At 47.5% G+C, this 17,041-nt stretch overlaps 1 protein-coding gene and 1 pseudogene across 5 annotated transcripts; one reads left to right on the forward strand and one right to left on the reverse strand.

Moving 5' to 3' along the window:
* Positions 1–2,177: 2,177 nt before the first annotated feature.
* LOC125554364 lies at positions 2,178–4,116 on the reverse strand (annotated as a pseudogene).
* An 8,789-nt stretch (positions 4,117–12,905) lies between these two features.
* Positions 12,906–16,041, forward strand: LOC125553101 (putative F-box/FBD/LRR-repeat protein At5g44950). Of its 5 annotated transcripts, none has more exons than XM_048716868.1 (4): positions 12,908–13,304; positions 13,820–14,544; positions 14,925–15,074; positions 15,336–16,041. In XM_048716868.1, exons 1-3 carry the CDS (start codon positions 13,275–13,277, stop codon positions 14,944–14,946), a joined length of 777 nt encoding a protein of 258 aa, XP_048572825.1. In that variant the 5' UTR covers positions 12,908–13,274; the 3' UTR covers positions 14,947–15,074; positions 15,336–16,041. The 5 variants fall into 5 exon arrangements, with proteins under 5 accessions (XP_048572823.1, XP_048572824.1, XP_048572825.1 ...); XM_048716869.1 differs by having other exon boundaries at positions 15,377–16,041; XM_048716870.1 differs by having other exon boundaries at positions 13,820–14,438.
* The last annotated feature ends 1,000 nt before the right edge of the window (positions 16,042–17,041 follow it).

The following is a 17,041-nucleotide window of genomic DNA, read 5'->3' on the forward strand; positions in this document are numbered from 1 at the left end:
CGCGAGTTCAGGGCTGATCCTAAGAAACTCAGGTGGTGGACCGATCTTTGCAGCCTACGCGTTACCTTTTCTTCTGTAACGATAAGCTTGAAGCGGAACTACATGCGTTGAGAGGTGGTCTTACTATCACCATGGAGCGATCAACCCTACAGCTGGTAATCCAGTCTAATTCCTCTATGGTTCTTTCTTCATTGGCCCCGAATATTTTGGATCGGATTTCTAGAAGCCAAAGCAGAGTAGCAGATTGCGTGGCAAACTTTGGGAGGTTACAGTGTATCACGGCTTGTTAGCTATAGAATTATCCATCTTGTATCACTGAGCTTTTGCCAGTTGATTGTAACTTTGTTTCTATGGAATAAAACTCTCTTTCACCCCACAAAAAAAAACATACATGTAGTCTCCACAAGCAGTGTACCATTGGGTAGTGCAACTTGTACTCCGGACTTGAAAATTGCAGCACCATCTTCCTTCTGCAGCCCTCAACGGCGCACCGTGAGCAGAGCTTGATGCCGCCTCTGGGCTTCTGACGTAGCAAAGCTCGTGTCGGACAAAGCTTGAAAAAACCAAGGTGCTTGTAGCAGCACGGTTGGGAAGTCGTCGATGTAAACCAGAAGATGCTCACAACCATGATCTCTCGAGATCATTGGCCAGGACCGAGAAGGCCTGGGATATTAATCCTATCTCCATCCCGACAGAGGGGAGGGACACCAAACTCGCAAGTTCCCCGACGAAGCCGTAGCTGGCTGAGCTTCATCAGACGGAGGCGGAACTTGAGGACACCAATATGTTGTGACACCATCCCCTCCACATGATGTCGCCGCCATAGATCGACACTTATCATGCCGGACCTAAGCCCGACGATCGACTCCAAACTCCAGCCCATCAACAATCTTCCGAGGAAGAACACTGATTTGGGGCGGGCAGAAGGACCTTTATTCTTGTCACCTCCGATGCCCCTACACCGAAGACAAATAACTCAAAGACCCTACAGGGACCGGACATCTGATCTGAGATTCCCCCACTCTCCAGCCGCCGCAACGGCTTGCGGAGGGCAGAGGAACCAGCGGCGGTGGCACCGGCGGCCAAGGGTAGCTAGACCATCATCTAATCGCCTCTTCCATGAGAGGCCTACTGAAAAAACACGGTTTGCTAATAAATATGGACGGAAAAAAATCCAGCCTAACTAAAGGGTGTGTCTAGAACTCAGTCGATGGAGACTTAACGAAGTCTCAATCGAGTGACGTTAGCGTGTTTTTTTTGCTACAAGCGGCACGGCTGGATGCTACAAACGGCGACGAAAAATGTTGCGACGGCATTGCAAGCAACAACAATAAATGCTACAACCGTTCTATCTGAAATGCTACAACTGTCAATGAAGGATGTTGCAAACGGTGAGATGACGTGGTACAACCGATGAGGGGTGACAGTAAAGGTTTTGGATATAGTACCATAATCATGGTACCGACCGAAAAACAGTGAAACAAACAAGTCCCATGGAGAAAACCAGTTGAAGGTACGATGTTGATTAATTATGAACATGGGTGGTGATAAGAGATTGTCATGGACACTGCAAGCTCCCACAGATACCTGATGCTTTCATGTAGGGTTTGATACTTGAACAGCAGCATGCAAGTAGTGAAAACAATGCAGAACGGCGGCTTCTCGGCAACAACGTTGTCAACTATATACATGTAGAATGCAATATTATATACTATGTTGTTTGGTTCTGATAAGGTTCAGGTTTGTAGGCCATGAGCTATGTAGGAATGCTTTCTCTTCGCATATAGTAGTATCTTGTACTCCCTCCATCGGCAAATACTTGTCCTTACATCCATTTCTTTATTAAATATTTCTGGATGGAAGGAGTACCTGGGATATATATCCTGAATCGTTTACTAAGAATGTTACTGTTTTCTCAAATGAGTCATGCTAGGTGATTGACTTAAAAAAAGTAAATACAAATTGCGCTCTGGCAGTTTCAGATCGGTGCATCGCATAGACGAGTGCACACGTAGGCCACCACAGTTTGAGAGGCCAGGCGAAGCCGCCGGTCATATCGACGTGGAGTAGAATAGTGAGGGAGCAGTAAATAATGGACTGTGTTAATTACTATTATTAGGCAGGTGCTATAAATTTACAAGGAGTACATGTTTGTTTTCACGACCAACGTTTCCACCTTACAGAAAGGACTTGAGGGATTTCATCACGTCCTTGGCGACGTGTGGCAGGGACATGTACTCAACGCAGTGACCTTCCAGCTCGGTGCAACCGTGGCGTCCCACGATTCTTAGCGTGGCCAGTGCGTTTTTCGGCGTGATGTTCTCCGCTAACAGGTTCTCGCACAGCCGCTTCATCCTCTCCAGTCGGAACCGGCTCGCCGCCGCCAGCATCTCTCCTGCTATCATCGTGGAATCACCACCGACAACGGGGACAAGGTCATCGACATGAGGTAGCTCATCCGTGTAGATGAAGTGGAGTATGGCCTTGAAAACAGTGGCTCTCATGGCATCAATTTTTACATGGTCCATGCCGGTAGCCCATTCCACCTCCTCGTGTAACGCCGGTGACCGTGTGGCGACCACAAGCCCATGCGCGGGGATCTCGCTGTCCTCGACGAGGAACATGACATCCCAGCCGCTCTCGCTCGCTAGCAACTGCTCGAGGTGTAGTGCCAAGTTGGACTGTGGCACGGGTATCACGGTGCCGGCTACGACGGTGCTGCTAGTGCAGGACATTGTGGTTACCTCAACTCGACATTGGACAGTGAGAGACCCGTAGTGTGAATTCACTAATTCCATGGTGATGAAGTCTGAAAATCCGTAGCCCTCACCTAAGCCATTATCATAGACGTGTGAAATTATTTTTTGGCGTGACGGTGAGTTACCAGTGGGGTCTTTGAGTTTAAAGCTGAACAAAGCTTTGACGTAGTCATCAGCATGAGCATCATTGTTGTCGCCGTCCACGCCGCCGCCATCGTCGTTGTCATCATCAGCATCCTCGTCGTCATTGTTATAACTCAACCGCCTAAGGAAGAGGCCAATGTACTCGGTCTCGTCCCCTTCAAACCCGGATGGGTACACACTTATGGCCCACTCGTATCCCCCCACTTGAAAACTGCCAGATTGGATGTATTGACCACCACTGTGCGTCTTCCTGATGGCTTTCAAGCTTTCGATCCTAAACTCGTGTGTGCCGATCATCACCGCTGATGGGTTATACCTCGACACGCTCTCTCTGCTGCTATCAGTGCCACAACCGGTGGAAGAAGTAGATGGAGATTTGTTGCGAGCCACCGCACGTCGTGGCTAATTTCTTAGTGATCTCGTATATAAAAGAGGGGCATTCTTTCTCGAGCTCCTTGTACTCATTGGTGGCTTGCACGGCGTTGTAGATGTCAGGGTCGGACGCTATGAACTCAACACACGAGGCCTCGAGTTGTCGGCAGCTGTGCCTGTTGTGCACCAGCATCAGCGTCGACATGACGTTGCCAACCGTGATGCTCTTGGACAGTATGTTCTCACACATGAGCCTAAGCCTCTCCAGGTCATATAGGTCTGCGGCCACGAGGAGGTCGCGCACCATTGCCAAGTGGCATGTTCCTTTGTTGGTTTGGGCCAGCTCGTCGGTGTAAATGAAGTGGAGCATGGCGTTGAATGTCGATGCGCTCATGTCGTCGATCCGTAGGCTGCGCATGGTCTTCTCCTTCATCTCCCCGTGGAACTGTGCGGCGAAGACCGGCGACCGCATGGCTAGCACGAGCTTGTGCGCTTGGATCTTGGTCTGGTCGACCACGAACGTCACGTCCGGCCACCACATCTCCTGCCGGAGCCTATGGATGTCCTGGGATAGGCTCGGCGGCGGAGGCACAACGACCGAGTAGTTCCTGGTGGTCCCATCTACAGACTCCTCCCGGATAACGTCCACGGTGCAGTGGATGGTAAGGCAGTCGTCCATGACGTAGCGTTCCTGGTGTTCCAGGAACATGTCGGGGACGGAAAGCTCCCAGGCGACGGCCTTCCTGGACCTGGCCGGAAAGATGTGGGGCTCGGCGCTGTGCCACTCTGCGCCGGGGTAGCGGCCACAGCCTGTGGGGTCGTCGATCCGGACGCTGGCCATGGCGACGACGTCCTCGTCGGTCTGGTTCCTCGAGAGCTCTATGGAGATTGACGCTAGGGTGAGGCCCCGCGCTTGCTCTGGTTTTGCGACGAAGCGGCATACGAGGGCCCAGACGAAGCCGCCGGCGTCGAAACTCCGGGACCTGATGGTGTTGTCGGCGCCGAACATTACGGCGCGTGCTGTAGCCGACGATGTCGAGCTGGTGCGCCCCGCGGACGATCGCGGACCTGTGCGTCGACGCCGTCTTGTGCTGCGTCGCCATGGCCGAGCCGTGGTCGTCCCCCTAGCTAGTTGCTTTCTCCTCTCGATCGAGCGATCGACTGCATATATGAGAGAAGATGATGTGTTGGAGTCCAGCATGGTCTACAATTGTATATTTCGATCGACACCCGGCCACCTGTGCTTCGTTTATGCCTGGGTTAATTGCTGCTGCTCTGCGCTACGTCATATCAGTCCTGGCCGGTGACGTTCCACTGATTTTACGTGTTTTTTTTAAGACCATCATGGCTAGCTTTATTGATTAATCACTAGAGATACATTATCTACGAGTTTGCTTATCAGACAATCTGGAGGCTCGTCGATCCAACTAGAAGAAGCTTTATTATAATAACTAAACCTAGCTAGCGCATGCCCCGTTTGATTTGCTGATCTAAAGCAATACTTAAACTTGACCTTTCCAATCAAGGTAGAGATGTCCATACATTTCACGAATATCGTTGCTGTCGCGTCCCATCAAGTACTCTGACCGGAATAGCAGTTGATCACCGTTAGCGAGTCGGATTCCGCTTCAACCCGCTGGAACCCTAGGCTATTTGCCAAGTTTAGTCCGTCCCTCATCGCCATTGCCTCTGATTACATTGCGTCCGCTGCATAGGGGGTAAACTTACATTGAGCTGCGAGAAAAATACCTCGTTCATCTCTAATAATTCATGTCGTAGCTCCAACTCCTTCGTCCCAAAAAACGCCATGTCCACATTAAGTTTGACAAACTTTGGGTCCGGCTTCAACCATCTTGCCTCCTCTGTCACAACTATCTTCGCCGTGGCTCGATGGTAGTTGCTTGTAATCGCTAAGACCGAGAAAGACCATCTTACCAGTGGCGGGCAACTCTAATTATGTGTTATAAGGCGGCGTGTCCACCAGAGATACCAACATCCCACCACTATGACCTGTTTAATGTCCAATGTCGGCATTAGATGTTGTGGCGTTTGATCAATAGACAAGATATACTCCATAATGACCGACCCAGATCTATCAACATTTGCTACAGTGTTGATAAAATCTGCCAATACAAGCCGGTTCCACATATCTCTCGAGTGAATACACGTGAAGAATAGATGGCGAATACCTTCAGAGCTCTGGTGGCAAATTGGGCACCCTCCGATTACCCCGACATGTCTATTAGCGAGTATACAGAATTCTGTGCAGTAAACGCCAACAAAATATGGAAACTTCACGTGGAATTTGTAGCTTCCATAATGTACTCCACACCACTAGAGTAGCAGAACCTCCTGGTCGACTGATGTCATTTGCATGCGTCCCAAATTTATGTAACCATTGGATTATGTATGCTGTACGAACGGAGAAAATCTCTTTTTTATCGGGATGCCATGTGATGAAACCATCAAATTCACGAAGACTTAAGGGGATTTGCAGAATCCTTGGAGCATCCACGGGACTAAAAGTTACTATATCTTTGGGGGTTATTTTTTGCGTGGGTGTTATCCTCGGTTTAGGAGGTATTTTTGTCTTCCTTGTTTATTTATCTGTGAGATATAATTCACAAGACATGATAGAACTATAAAAAAATTGTATGTTGTACAAATGCAAGCGCTTATATACACGCGCATACGCTCACCCTTATGAACGCACACACATATACCCTATCCCTGTGAGTACCTCCGAAAAACGGAGCCGACATATCATTTTCAAATTTACGAAGTCACGTAGGCACCTCGTCTTCGACGAGACTCCCACTAAATGTGCATCGCCGGAAATAAATCCAGAAATAAATGCGAGCACCAGGATTTGAACCATGATATGCTGGAGATACCACAGTCCCTCTAACCATCCAACCACAGGTTGGTTCGCTACAGAATTATAATTTTAAAGCCATAAATCTCAAGATGTTATGCCGGCTCAATATTTTATAGGTTCATAGGGATAGGATGTACGCGCATGCGTTCATAAGCATGTTATATATATAGGGATAACATTATTTTAAATTAGTATGCGCTTAGGTTAGTATGCATTTAAGTTAATATACGATTAGTTTAATATGCGTTTAGGCTAATGTGTAATTAAGCTAATATGCGTAGGTAATGTGCGATTAGTCTAATATTATATTCACTGCAATATTTAATTCATTGTTGTTTGCACAATCTATTCTTTACTGGGTTGTTTATATTTTATGCAGGATCTATCGTGGGCTGGCGAGGCCAACAGTACAACCGGTGGTGTTCGCAGTGGTGTGATATCCTACGCAATACTCACCATATTTCTCATTGTATCAGATGAAGCTAATTTCGTTCACTTGAAATTTTTGAATTCAAACTTATGGGGTAAATTCTTATCATCTTCCCAAGCAGTTCCACCCGAAGTGAACACTTCTCTACGGCCATAAGGTTCTCTTTGAAGCGCCACACAAGGCTACACATAGAACTACTGTCAGAGGTTTCTCCTATAGGATCCCTAGCATAAGAACTCGTCCCATAAATTCATAAATAAAAGTATCAAGTGAAGCACAAAACTACTTCATTTCAATAACATAATTTACATATGGCTTTCCATTTCGGGAAGCCCCGAAGGGATTACACGAACTAGGAAGGATACCTTCTTATTCTTGGCGGTTACAGCGCCTTTGATATGGTGGCGATTCTACAAGTGGTGGTGGTACTGCTACTACTAAGAGTGCTCTCGAGGCTGCTCTTCTTGCTCGAGGCTCTGGACTCCGTCGCTGCTCCTGTCCTCCTCTCCTGAAGCCAGTCCCTCCTTTTATAGTCACGAGGGAGGCGCTAGGGAGCCTTCTCTTCTTTATTCATATGGCAGAGCTTTTTGGAGCGAGGATAAGGATGTCTTCACGAGAGCGGACGATAGCTTCTCGTTACTTGCATTGCGGCCTTCTCAGCTCCTCGTTACTTGCATTGCGGCCTTTTCAACTTGGTTACTCACATTCTGTCTTGACTCAAACATCTGCCTTCTTCTGCGATGCATGCGGCGATGCTCAAGCTTGCTCTTCTTCGTGCGGATGATGCTTTATTCTTCACCCGAGGTAATCTTACAATCGCTTCCTAAATAAATTACATTTAGAATATAGATAGTTACATGCATATTGATTCAATATGTAAAATTTGGTACAAAAACAAAAATATAGGTTATAAGATCAGAAAAAACACATTTTATATATGTTTTACACTATGTTTTTACATTTATAATTTTACGTAACATAAAATATTTTTTACGGAAAGTACATATTTTCTTACGTTCTCTTTTTATGTATGAAATAAGGCAAATTTTACGTAACGTAAAAATATGGTGCATAAATGTCAAAATAGAGAGGGGGTGAAGAATAAATATTCCTCATCCAAGGTGACGAATAGCGCGACCCAAGATGCATTGTATTGTGTTAAAAAAACAAATAGTACACCCAAAAAAAACAAATAATACAAATTTAGTAACTTAATTGTGACAGGTTGTGAACTCATCGGCAACATCTGGTGCTCCGCCATGGAGCTCCCTCTGCTTGGTTGTTTGAGTAGCATTTGTGTGTGTGTGTGTAGATGGTCATTTCGGGTTTAAGGAGGTTTATCCATAGATTTTGCTTAGCCCTTCTACAATGAAGGAGATGGCTACGTTTTTAATCGCTTAACCTGCAGACAAGTGTGTTTAGTCCATTGACTTCAAAACCTGACAAGTTGACCCTTAACATTTACAAATTGATGTTGGGGATGGAGAGCAACAACGTGCTGTACAAATTCACCGACACGGCAAATGTGCAGACTACACAGACCTCTTCACTATGATGAACTTTGAGGACAGCTTCAACCAACAAATAAGTTGTGGAATAATACAAACAACATGCACCTGTAACACAGAATTTAACGTGAAAAAACCTTCTCAACTTGAGGAGTAAAAAACCATGGCTGTGGACCGACTGGTCCACAAACGTTCACTATGAGAATGATGAGTAAAAGGTCTTCTCTAGAACACCTAGAGAGATTTACAACACACTCTCCACATTGCCAACCCATAGCAACAACAACAACCACCAGAGGCAAGATTTCAGCACAGCAAAGTTTATACAGCTTCTGTATCCTTCAGTGTTTTGCAAAATTGCTCTTAAACTGCTAGACCAAATAGCACCAAATTTGGCAGACAAGTAGACACACGAGTTCTTGAGATCCCTTCAAAATTTCAGCTCAATCGGCCACCGTTTGCCTACCCAAACTGTTAGTCTCCCAAAACTACCCTGTTATGAAACTGCAGCAGTCAGAGCTGACAGAACCACTCTCAAATCTGATGCTCCACTAAGCCAATCCTCAAACCAGCTAAGCAGATCGAAGTACTCAAAGTAAGGAATGAGCTCACCAAGTTTGGTGCCAATCCAAGCACGTTTGAGTCTCCAATCACCATCTTAAACACTGTCTAGTCAGATGCAGCAAATCTGGATAGAACCTCCACTTCTTCTTCTTCTTCTTCCTCTCTTTCACATGCTGTGTTTTTTCTCTTGTGTGCTCTCTCACACTATCAAGAATGGCAGCCATCACCAGCAGGGGTTGAGTGGCTAGGGTTTTCTCCTTGCTTCACTTCCCTTGGAAGCGCTCTCAACCGTAAGATGCAACGAAGATCAACCGCTGACATGTGTTGGACTTATGGGCTGATGTTGGGCTGCCAACACACCTCCATGTGAAGGAACTTTGCCCAACAATTGAGAACCTTAAAGAAGAGATTAGAGATTGTTGGCAAAAGGCGATTTCTCGCCGTTCCCGTCAGCGAGACTGGCGGTCCTCCACACCTTCGATGCCCATCTTGGTTGCTCGAGGTGGATCTGGCCGCGGGCGCTCATCGGTTGGGCAGGGTAGGTTTCACTTTTGGGAGGTATAGTGTCTGGATGACGAGTTCATGGAGACCTCGTCGTCATAGAATAAGGTCCTCCCAAGGTCGTCCCACTCCTGGTAGTGTTCTCTCCAGTTCTGTCGTTGGGCGCATGGAGGTCGTCCTCTCTGAATCTGGTAGTATGCATCTGGACGAGCATTGTACATGAGATTCTCTCTGTTCTGCGGATTTGGCCTCCTTTTGGCAGTGGTGATGGTAGAGGTTGAAGAAATAAAATTGCATGAGCTTTCAAGTCCAGATATGCCAAGGAGCAATGGTTAATGCTCCTACCTTTGTGAGGCTTCAAGTTGGGGTTCCTCCTCCTTTTCTCAGCTGGTTCTTCGACGGTGGGTCAATGAGGAGCTTTCTCTGGGGCGTCGCCCCACCGATGGGGTTTCTCCGGTGGTTTTGCTTTGCCTTCAGTGGTGGCCTTCTACTACGACATATATGGCCATGTTTGGCGAGTTGGTGCTCCTGGAACCGGGGAAGCGGTCTTTAGTGTTGTTAGGTTCCTTGGGCACCGAACCAAGAGGCGAGGTAGCTCGTTCTTGGCTTGCAGCTTCGGCGAAGATGGAGTCTGAGACCTTGTTTTCCATTTTTTGGATTTGTTGTATTTAGAGTCCTTTCTAAATCGTTCTATTCCCTGATGTACTATCATATATGAATATGGAAATACCTGTGGGTGTTTCTTTAAAAACATTTCTAAATTGGACAATTTCAGCCCCTCAACCACTAGAAGTGGTTTCTTTGATGAGGTGGAATGGTTTGATTGTTTTCCTTGAGGTGATAACTGCTATTCCAACTTGGCATCTAATTATATCACCTCGTGTACCCATTTTTTTACTTTGATCCATGGTTTCTATCTTGTTTTACTTACATGCGGGCACCACCTGCAAGGTGCATCTGCACCCTCCAAGCCTACCTCTATGTGGAAAATCTACTCACCCCTTCTCCTCTAGACTAGCATTCCAACACCACATGAGCCTGGAGTTTAGTTTCTGGTGAAACCTATTAGCTCTAGCATCCTTCCCCGAGCCTCCCATGCCTCATAGATCGCATGGCCTATTTGAAGAACTCAATCCTCCGCAACCTGTACCCAGCGGCAGAACCATGAAAAAGTGACCCAGATAAATAAACTAAATGCATGGTATATGACCAAGAATTGATCTACCAACAAAGAACCGTTACCAAACCTGAACGGATGGGAACAAAAAAATGTTCCCTAATTTGGTCATCACAATTAAAGAGCCAAAAATGATCACCCCCCCCCCTCTACTCTCTATCCCACACTGTCCCAACCTACGAACCCATCTACATCTCTCACCTAGACCAATCCACGTGCACAACCGATGCAACCACACTCTCGAGTAGCTAGTAGGCTAGGCTATAGCCATCTTCGCCAGCCCAACCCTGAAATATCTCTTGTCACTATTATAAATTCAGAGTTGAAATATCTCTTCTCACTACTAATGTGAGAGGCGACTAAAAGAGGCGGTCATAAACATTAAAACTTTTAGCAGGCGGTTTAAAAAAGTAAACTACCTCCAATGAGCTAGTGCGTAACTGAAGGCGGTTCGAGATGGAAACCGCCTCTAATATGGATACATTGGAGGCGGTATACATCACAAAATCGTCTTCGATTACGATGCATTGACCTTTGTAGCATAACATGCAATGCAGTCGTTGTGTTGGATTCTTTTAATGGAGTATGTGACACTCTAATCACAACCAATGACTAATACTATGAGCTTGCTACTAAAAAACCCCGACATGGTATAGACCACACGCTAGTAGGTGATTAACACTACTACTGACATGGATTCTACCTTCGATGTGATAGACACTACTCCCTCCATATGGATTTGTGAGGATTCTTTTATTTGACATCAAATTTTAACCATAGATTTAATTAATAAAGTACTCCCTCTGTTCCTAAATATATGACATTTTGCCTGAAAAATTATTATTTTTGAAACAAGACAAAAGATTTGCCATTTCATTGATTAAAAAGAAGAGAATTGCCTGGTTAATTAATGGAAAACCGGGCTAAAACCGATACAACCCAGCCACATGATATGGGCACCACCAGCCAACCTGCTCACAGACATGGAACACAAAGCTGCAAAGAAGAAAGACATCCGCCAAGGAGTCGCAAGCGTTATCGTCATCACCGGTTGTCTTGAACGAGCGACTCCAGCTTCACCATAGAGCTCCACAATCAAAGCCAACCCAGAAACAGCTGCGCAGAAGCCAAGACGACACATGCCACCAAAAAGCCACACGCGCAAGCAACCGACAACTTCGACTTTGACCACGAGCATTACAAGGAAGATATGCAGGACTTGCGCCAACCATACCCTCTGCAAACGACCATCGAGTGCCTGTCATCGTCACCACCTGGACCCGCTCCACCGCAGCTCCGACTTCAAAGCAACCCAGCAATCCACTAAAGAGCACCTCGGACATGCCGGGAAGAACCCACTACCAAAGTCCATGCCGCGACCGAAGCTCCACTCGACGCCATCATCGTTGCCAGAACAGAAAACCAGCGCCCCGCCTCCGCTAACCACGCGGCGAAGATGCCGCCATCCACCGGTCTTCCAGTCGTAGCCGACTCCAAGACGATGCCCCCAAGGAGGAGAGAGACACGAAGACGCCTTCATCGCCCGATCTAGCAGATCTGAGGTTTCGTTCTGAAGCCCAAGCCATGGAGAGGAGGAGCACACCTCCATGACGACGCTTCCAAGAAAGGGCACAACACCCGCGGGCGCCGCCATCGCCGGCTCCAATGCAAACGGAGCAAGGATTTCTCCCTGGGACATGTCGACCACCTCTACCACCACCGACCGCCGCCCACCAACCATCACACCTGCCGAGGCTAGCCTCCTTTGTGTGGCAGGATCCCACGATCCAACGCGCCCAGATACGCACCACCCCTGGCCATAGCCGCCGACCACTACCGCCACAGAAACCAGCACCGCAATGCAAACGAGCAACACCCAGATCAGAGAGATCCAAATCTAAGCTGCTCGAAGGAAGCCGTTGGGCAGGAGCAGACCTTCGACCCACACCACACCTCGCGCCCCGGGGAACACAACCAGTCGTGCCCGACGAGCGCCAGCCGCCGGCCGTCGACCTGCGCTCCACGCACACATCTGGATCATCACGCGCATACACGCCATCCACGCAAGCTGTCCACGCCCAGGTCACGCAAGAGCCTGGAACCAGGCCGCTGCCCTGGCGCCCCCACTCGCCGCCGGCAGCCGATGCGAGTCACCGCACGCCGGCAGCCATTCGCCGGCCGCCGCCGCAAGCTCCCCCTTGTTAGCGAGCCGTCGGGAAAAAGAGACCCTCGCCGCCGCCGGATCCGCGCAGGCTTCGCCCGGTGGAGCCATTGGCGACGGCGAGGGGAGGAGAAGCGGTGGATGGTGTCAGAGGCGCCGCCCGAGTCGTCTCTTGCCTGAAAAATTATATCATAAGAACCTCTTTCAAATACAATCCAGTACAGAGTAGTATACTTTTCATAGCATATACTCTACTTCATATTTTGTTAGTCATTTTAGATGATGCAAGGGCACTTGAAAAAAAAAAGAATATTTAGATGGTACAAAATGTGACTTATCCCAAAACAACAGAAAGTGAATAAATTTTTTTAATGGACAAAAAAAAGGAAGTGAGTAAAATGGAAATTGTCACGAAAGGACAAGCCCCGTCTTCTCTCTCGCAGTTTGGGATCGAGGCATCGAGCTTTTCTTCCTCCCGTAAAATCTCCCAATCGACCGCCGCTGGGAGAGAGCAGTCGCGCCGGAGCCGGAGGACTTCTCTGCGCCGCCATCACCACTGTCCACCGTGGCGGGTAGGGGAGGGGTACGTGGCGTCTACTGTAGGCCGCCGTCGGTGCTGGGAGCCGTCTCCGCTGGTGCTCTGGGGCCGGGGCCTCCTGAGCCTTTGCTGGGCGCTCGAGGAGCGACGCCGGGGCCCCCTCCGGCCGGGAAAGTTTGCGCCAAGATCAGGATCTGCAGCCGTGGAGTCGAGCCGCCACGCCTTGGCGAGGGACCGAGGGGATGGATTCCCCCATGGCGAAGAAGGCGACGGTGAGAATCCCATAGCCTTTCGTGTTGCCGTTCTTATTCTTGTACCGCCGGTAGATTCGGTGGATGACCAAGTGATTGTACTTTCTTGGCAAGAGCGTGCTGACATCGCATAGGAATCCAAGGGAAATGAACAAGTGGTGATTGTAATCGGAACAGATCTGGGGTATTTGACCGGTGTCGCATTGTCGGCCGCATTTCCTCGAACCTTGCTCCCAACTAGGATGTCATTGAGCACCGTAAGGACCTGCGGGTTTGGTGTGTTGGAATGGGAGTGACACTGACTGGGAGTAGTGAGATTGGATTTTTTGGGGTTGCTCATATGAGGTGGAAATTCATGCCTTTGTGGGCTTTGGGATAACTTTGTGCTAATTTGGGTCTCACGTAGACGCACATTCGTAGTTCTTGTCACTATATGGCTTGGTACTACTGTTTGTTCTTATATCTGTTAACTATTTCGAGTCTCTGAATTTGGTTAATCGGCAACAAAGTAACCTGATCCATATTTCTGTATGCAGAAACCAGAGGAGGAAGATAGGTTGAGCGTGCTGCCAGATGATGTTTTACTGTCTATCCTGCGGAAAGTCGACATAAGCACGGCCGCACGAACAAGTTCACTGTCAACACGGTGGAGGCAGCTGCCCTGGCTGCTGCCTGAGCTCAACATTGATGTCAGCTGTTTCCTACCTGCTCCACGCTCAGACCCGATTGAGGCAAATGACATGCAGGAAGCTATGGTGGCTCTAACCAAAGCAACCAGGAGTTTATTGTCTAAGCCTCATAGAGGATCCACCACCACGAGGCTGGACCTTGTGATCTACTTGATCAATACTTTCTTGTCTGACCTTGGCCCACTGGTGGGTGACGCAGTCGATTGTGGTTTGTTAAAAGATTTGGATCTCACCATTCATGACGGGACAGATGCTCTTGACCGTAATGAAGAGTATATGCTTCAGCGAGCGCAGGATATATATGGGTTTTTCACTGCCTACCCTAGTGTGCTCCATTGCCTCACAAAGCTCTCTCTGTACAATGTATGCTTCAGTGAACTGGACATCAATCGTGTCCTGTTTGACAGCTGCAAGGAACTGAAGCATCTATTCCTCATTTACTGTGATACTGGCCGTCACACTCTCTGTAAGATAGATGCACCAAATTCAAAACTCAGTGTTTTAGAAATCCACTTCTGTCGCTTTGAGATGCTTGAGTTGGTCTGCCTTCCAAAGCTGGAGAAGCTCACATGGTATCATTGGTTGTCTGAATATAGCCCCTTGCTGTTGTGTTATGTCCCATCTCTTGGGGAATTAGAACTCTCATCTGCGTTAACACTAAAGCATGTACCATTTAAATTAAGTGAGGTTCTACATGGAACCACAAGCATACATACTCTGACATTGGACTTCCAAGGAGAAAAAGTACCACTTTTTTTTTTGTATTCACTACATTTGTCACGCCTCTGTATTTTCTGTGTGGTCATATTTATCCGGGATATACCATGGATGAGTTTTTGCATGATAGAGTACAAATAGAGCTGTAAATAATTCAAGAACCTCCATACATGTACTGTTTTCTATAGATGCTTTTAAACTGTTTCTTCTTATTTTGTTTTTATCTTGTGGTCAGCTTTGGATGCAACCTGAAATGAAGCAACTCTGCACCGCATTCAACAAGCTAAGGAAGCTGTCTGTGTGTGGTATCTTTGTTGAATTTGACATTATATGGACGACAGCCTTTCTTGTGGCGGCACCCTCCATTGAAATATTATGTATTGAGGTAACTTGTGCAGTTCCAGTCTAGTATTCCAGTTGAAGTATGTTTCTTATTACCCTTCTAAAATAATGCTTTGTAACCTTCTCTCACTCTACACAACTTATGAACACATCTTCACCTTTCATCTTTGTAAATTGAAATGAAAGGTCCCTTTCTTTTAGCCCCCCCCCCCCCCCCCCCCCCCCCCCCAAATCCCTTTATTCTGTACATTTAGAGCAACTTGTTTTATCGCAAATGAAAAGGGATTTGTTTTTTCAATTCCAGGAAAGTCAACTATATTCGTATGTTTTCCTCATGCAATCTAGGTATTGGACCATGACACATGCGGTTGGGACGAAAATTATAACAGAAAGTTGCTATTCGCCGATAGAAAAAATCCTGAGTGGGAGATGGACTCGCACAGCTCCAAGAACTGGCTACTGAAGGAGCTCCAGATCTCTGGCTTCAGGCCGCTGGAACAGCAGTTTACATTTATAAGGGCCTTGCTGGAGCGAGCCCCCAACTTGCAGACGATTGTCCTGAAAGGAGACATAGAGTGCGTGTGGGATTGTGTCGCCCTCACAAGAGAGTCTTTATTTCCAAAGAGTGAGGCTGATCAAGAAATGGTGGTGAGGCGAATCACAGACGGCAAACCCTTGCCCCGAGTGATCTTCCATGAATGATCCTGTTTTCTTCGGATCATCTTTGTTGTTTAAGCTGCAAGGACTGAGTTGTCTGTATGACCTGTATCGTTTTGGGTGTTCAGTCAGACAGTTGGATATGGGCCTGTGTAATGAATTCAGTGAGAGTGAGAGATTGGTATGTGCTAGGAACTAAGGCTGGGTTTCATTTCGTGAGAAGCACAGCATGCATGCAAGTTCATGTTCAAGTTGAACTTCTGGTGCTAGCTAAGCTATATTCTTTCTTTCTTTTGGTTGGTTGCTTGCATGCTGGGAAAACCATTAATCCTGAACTTGTGATGCCTGCGCTATACTGTTGTATATACTTGGTTCTCAACTACTCCCTTCATCCCACAAAGTAAGACATTTTTGCAAGCTATGCAAAAATGTCTTACTTTGTGGGACGGAGGACATACCTTGCGAAAGCGTGTTCCATTGTGGGATGGAGGGAGTAGCACACATCTTCTCTATAATATGCAACTTATCCAAATAGTTTTCAATGAGTAAGCATGTTGTCTACATGCCTTATAATTATGTTATTTACACTGTAAGTCTGTAAGGGTGGGTCATTTGTAACGTTTTCTATGTTAACTCGAACACTTTTCTATGATTGGCAGCAGTGTGAAAGCCTTGAAGTTCTTTTTTTTTTGGCATGCTCAAAGCCCTAAGGTTGTCAGGGCAAGTAAGAAAATGTTTGGGCCATAGGTATGTAGCGATTCGTTTTTCCAAAGACAGGCAACTAAGCAGGCGATGAATAAAACCTAGCCCAACCCGTTCATCTACCCCTCTTGACGCCGCTAGGTGGCGGCTGGGAGTTCGGGGGGGGGGGGGGGGGGGGGGGGGGGGGGGGGGGGCTGTGGGATGGCGAAGGAGATGGGTGGTGCTCGAGCGTTGCACGACATTGGCGTTGGTGAAGCCGGCGGTGGCTAGAGGGATCTAGCACGGAGGTCTTCATTAGTGGCCCGGCCTGGCCAGATCATCAGAGAAGAAGGCCTCGGTCTATGGTTTTGAACGACTGCGAGCTCAACATCAAACTTAGACCTGTCGTACAGTGGCATGGGTGTTTTCCCTAGTTTTTCTTTAGGGAGTTTTTGTGTTTGGTTTGGAGCGACGAAGCGGCAGCTTTGCCCCAGGGTAGTTCTCTTTGCCCTGTCTTCGTTCCATTGGTGTGTTTTTCACTTGTGGAGGGCATGTGGAGCTGTGGCTCGAGTGGGTCTTTAGAGATTTGATCGGTTTAGGTTCTAGATGGATCCATCTGGATTCATCCAGCTTTCGTGGTCTTCATGTTTTTTCGGAGCCCTTATCGATGTG

The sequence above is a fragment of the Triticum urartu genome, chromosome 4 (genome assembly GCF_003073215.2).
Source record: "Triticum urartu cultivar G1812 chromosome 4, Tu2.1, whole genome shotgun sequence".
Classification (NCBI taxonomy): domain Eukaryota; kingdom Viridiplantae; phylum Streptophyta; class Magnoliopsida; order Poales; family Poaceae; genus Triticum; species Triticum urartu.

Excerpts from the sequence above, each read along its gene's own strand:
- LOC125553101 (XM_048716866.1), top strand. The coding sequence starts at position 13,275 with ATGGATTCCCCCATGGCGAAGAAGGCGACG. Across the intron at positions 13,305-13,819 it reads CCATGGCGAAGAAGGCGACG|AAACCAGAGGAGGAAGATAG; the intron begins GTGAGAATCCCA and ends TTCTGTATGCAG.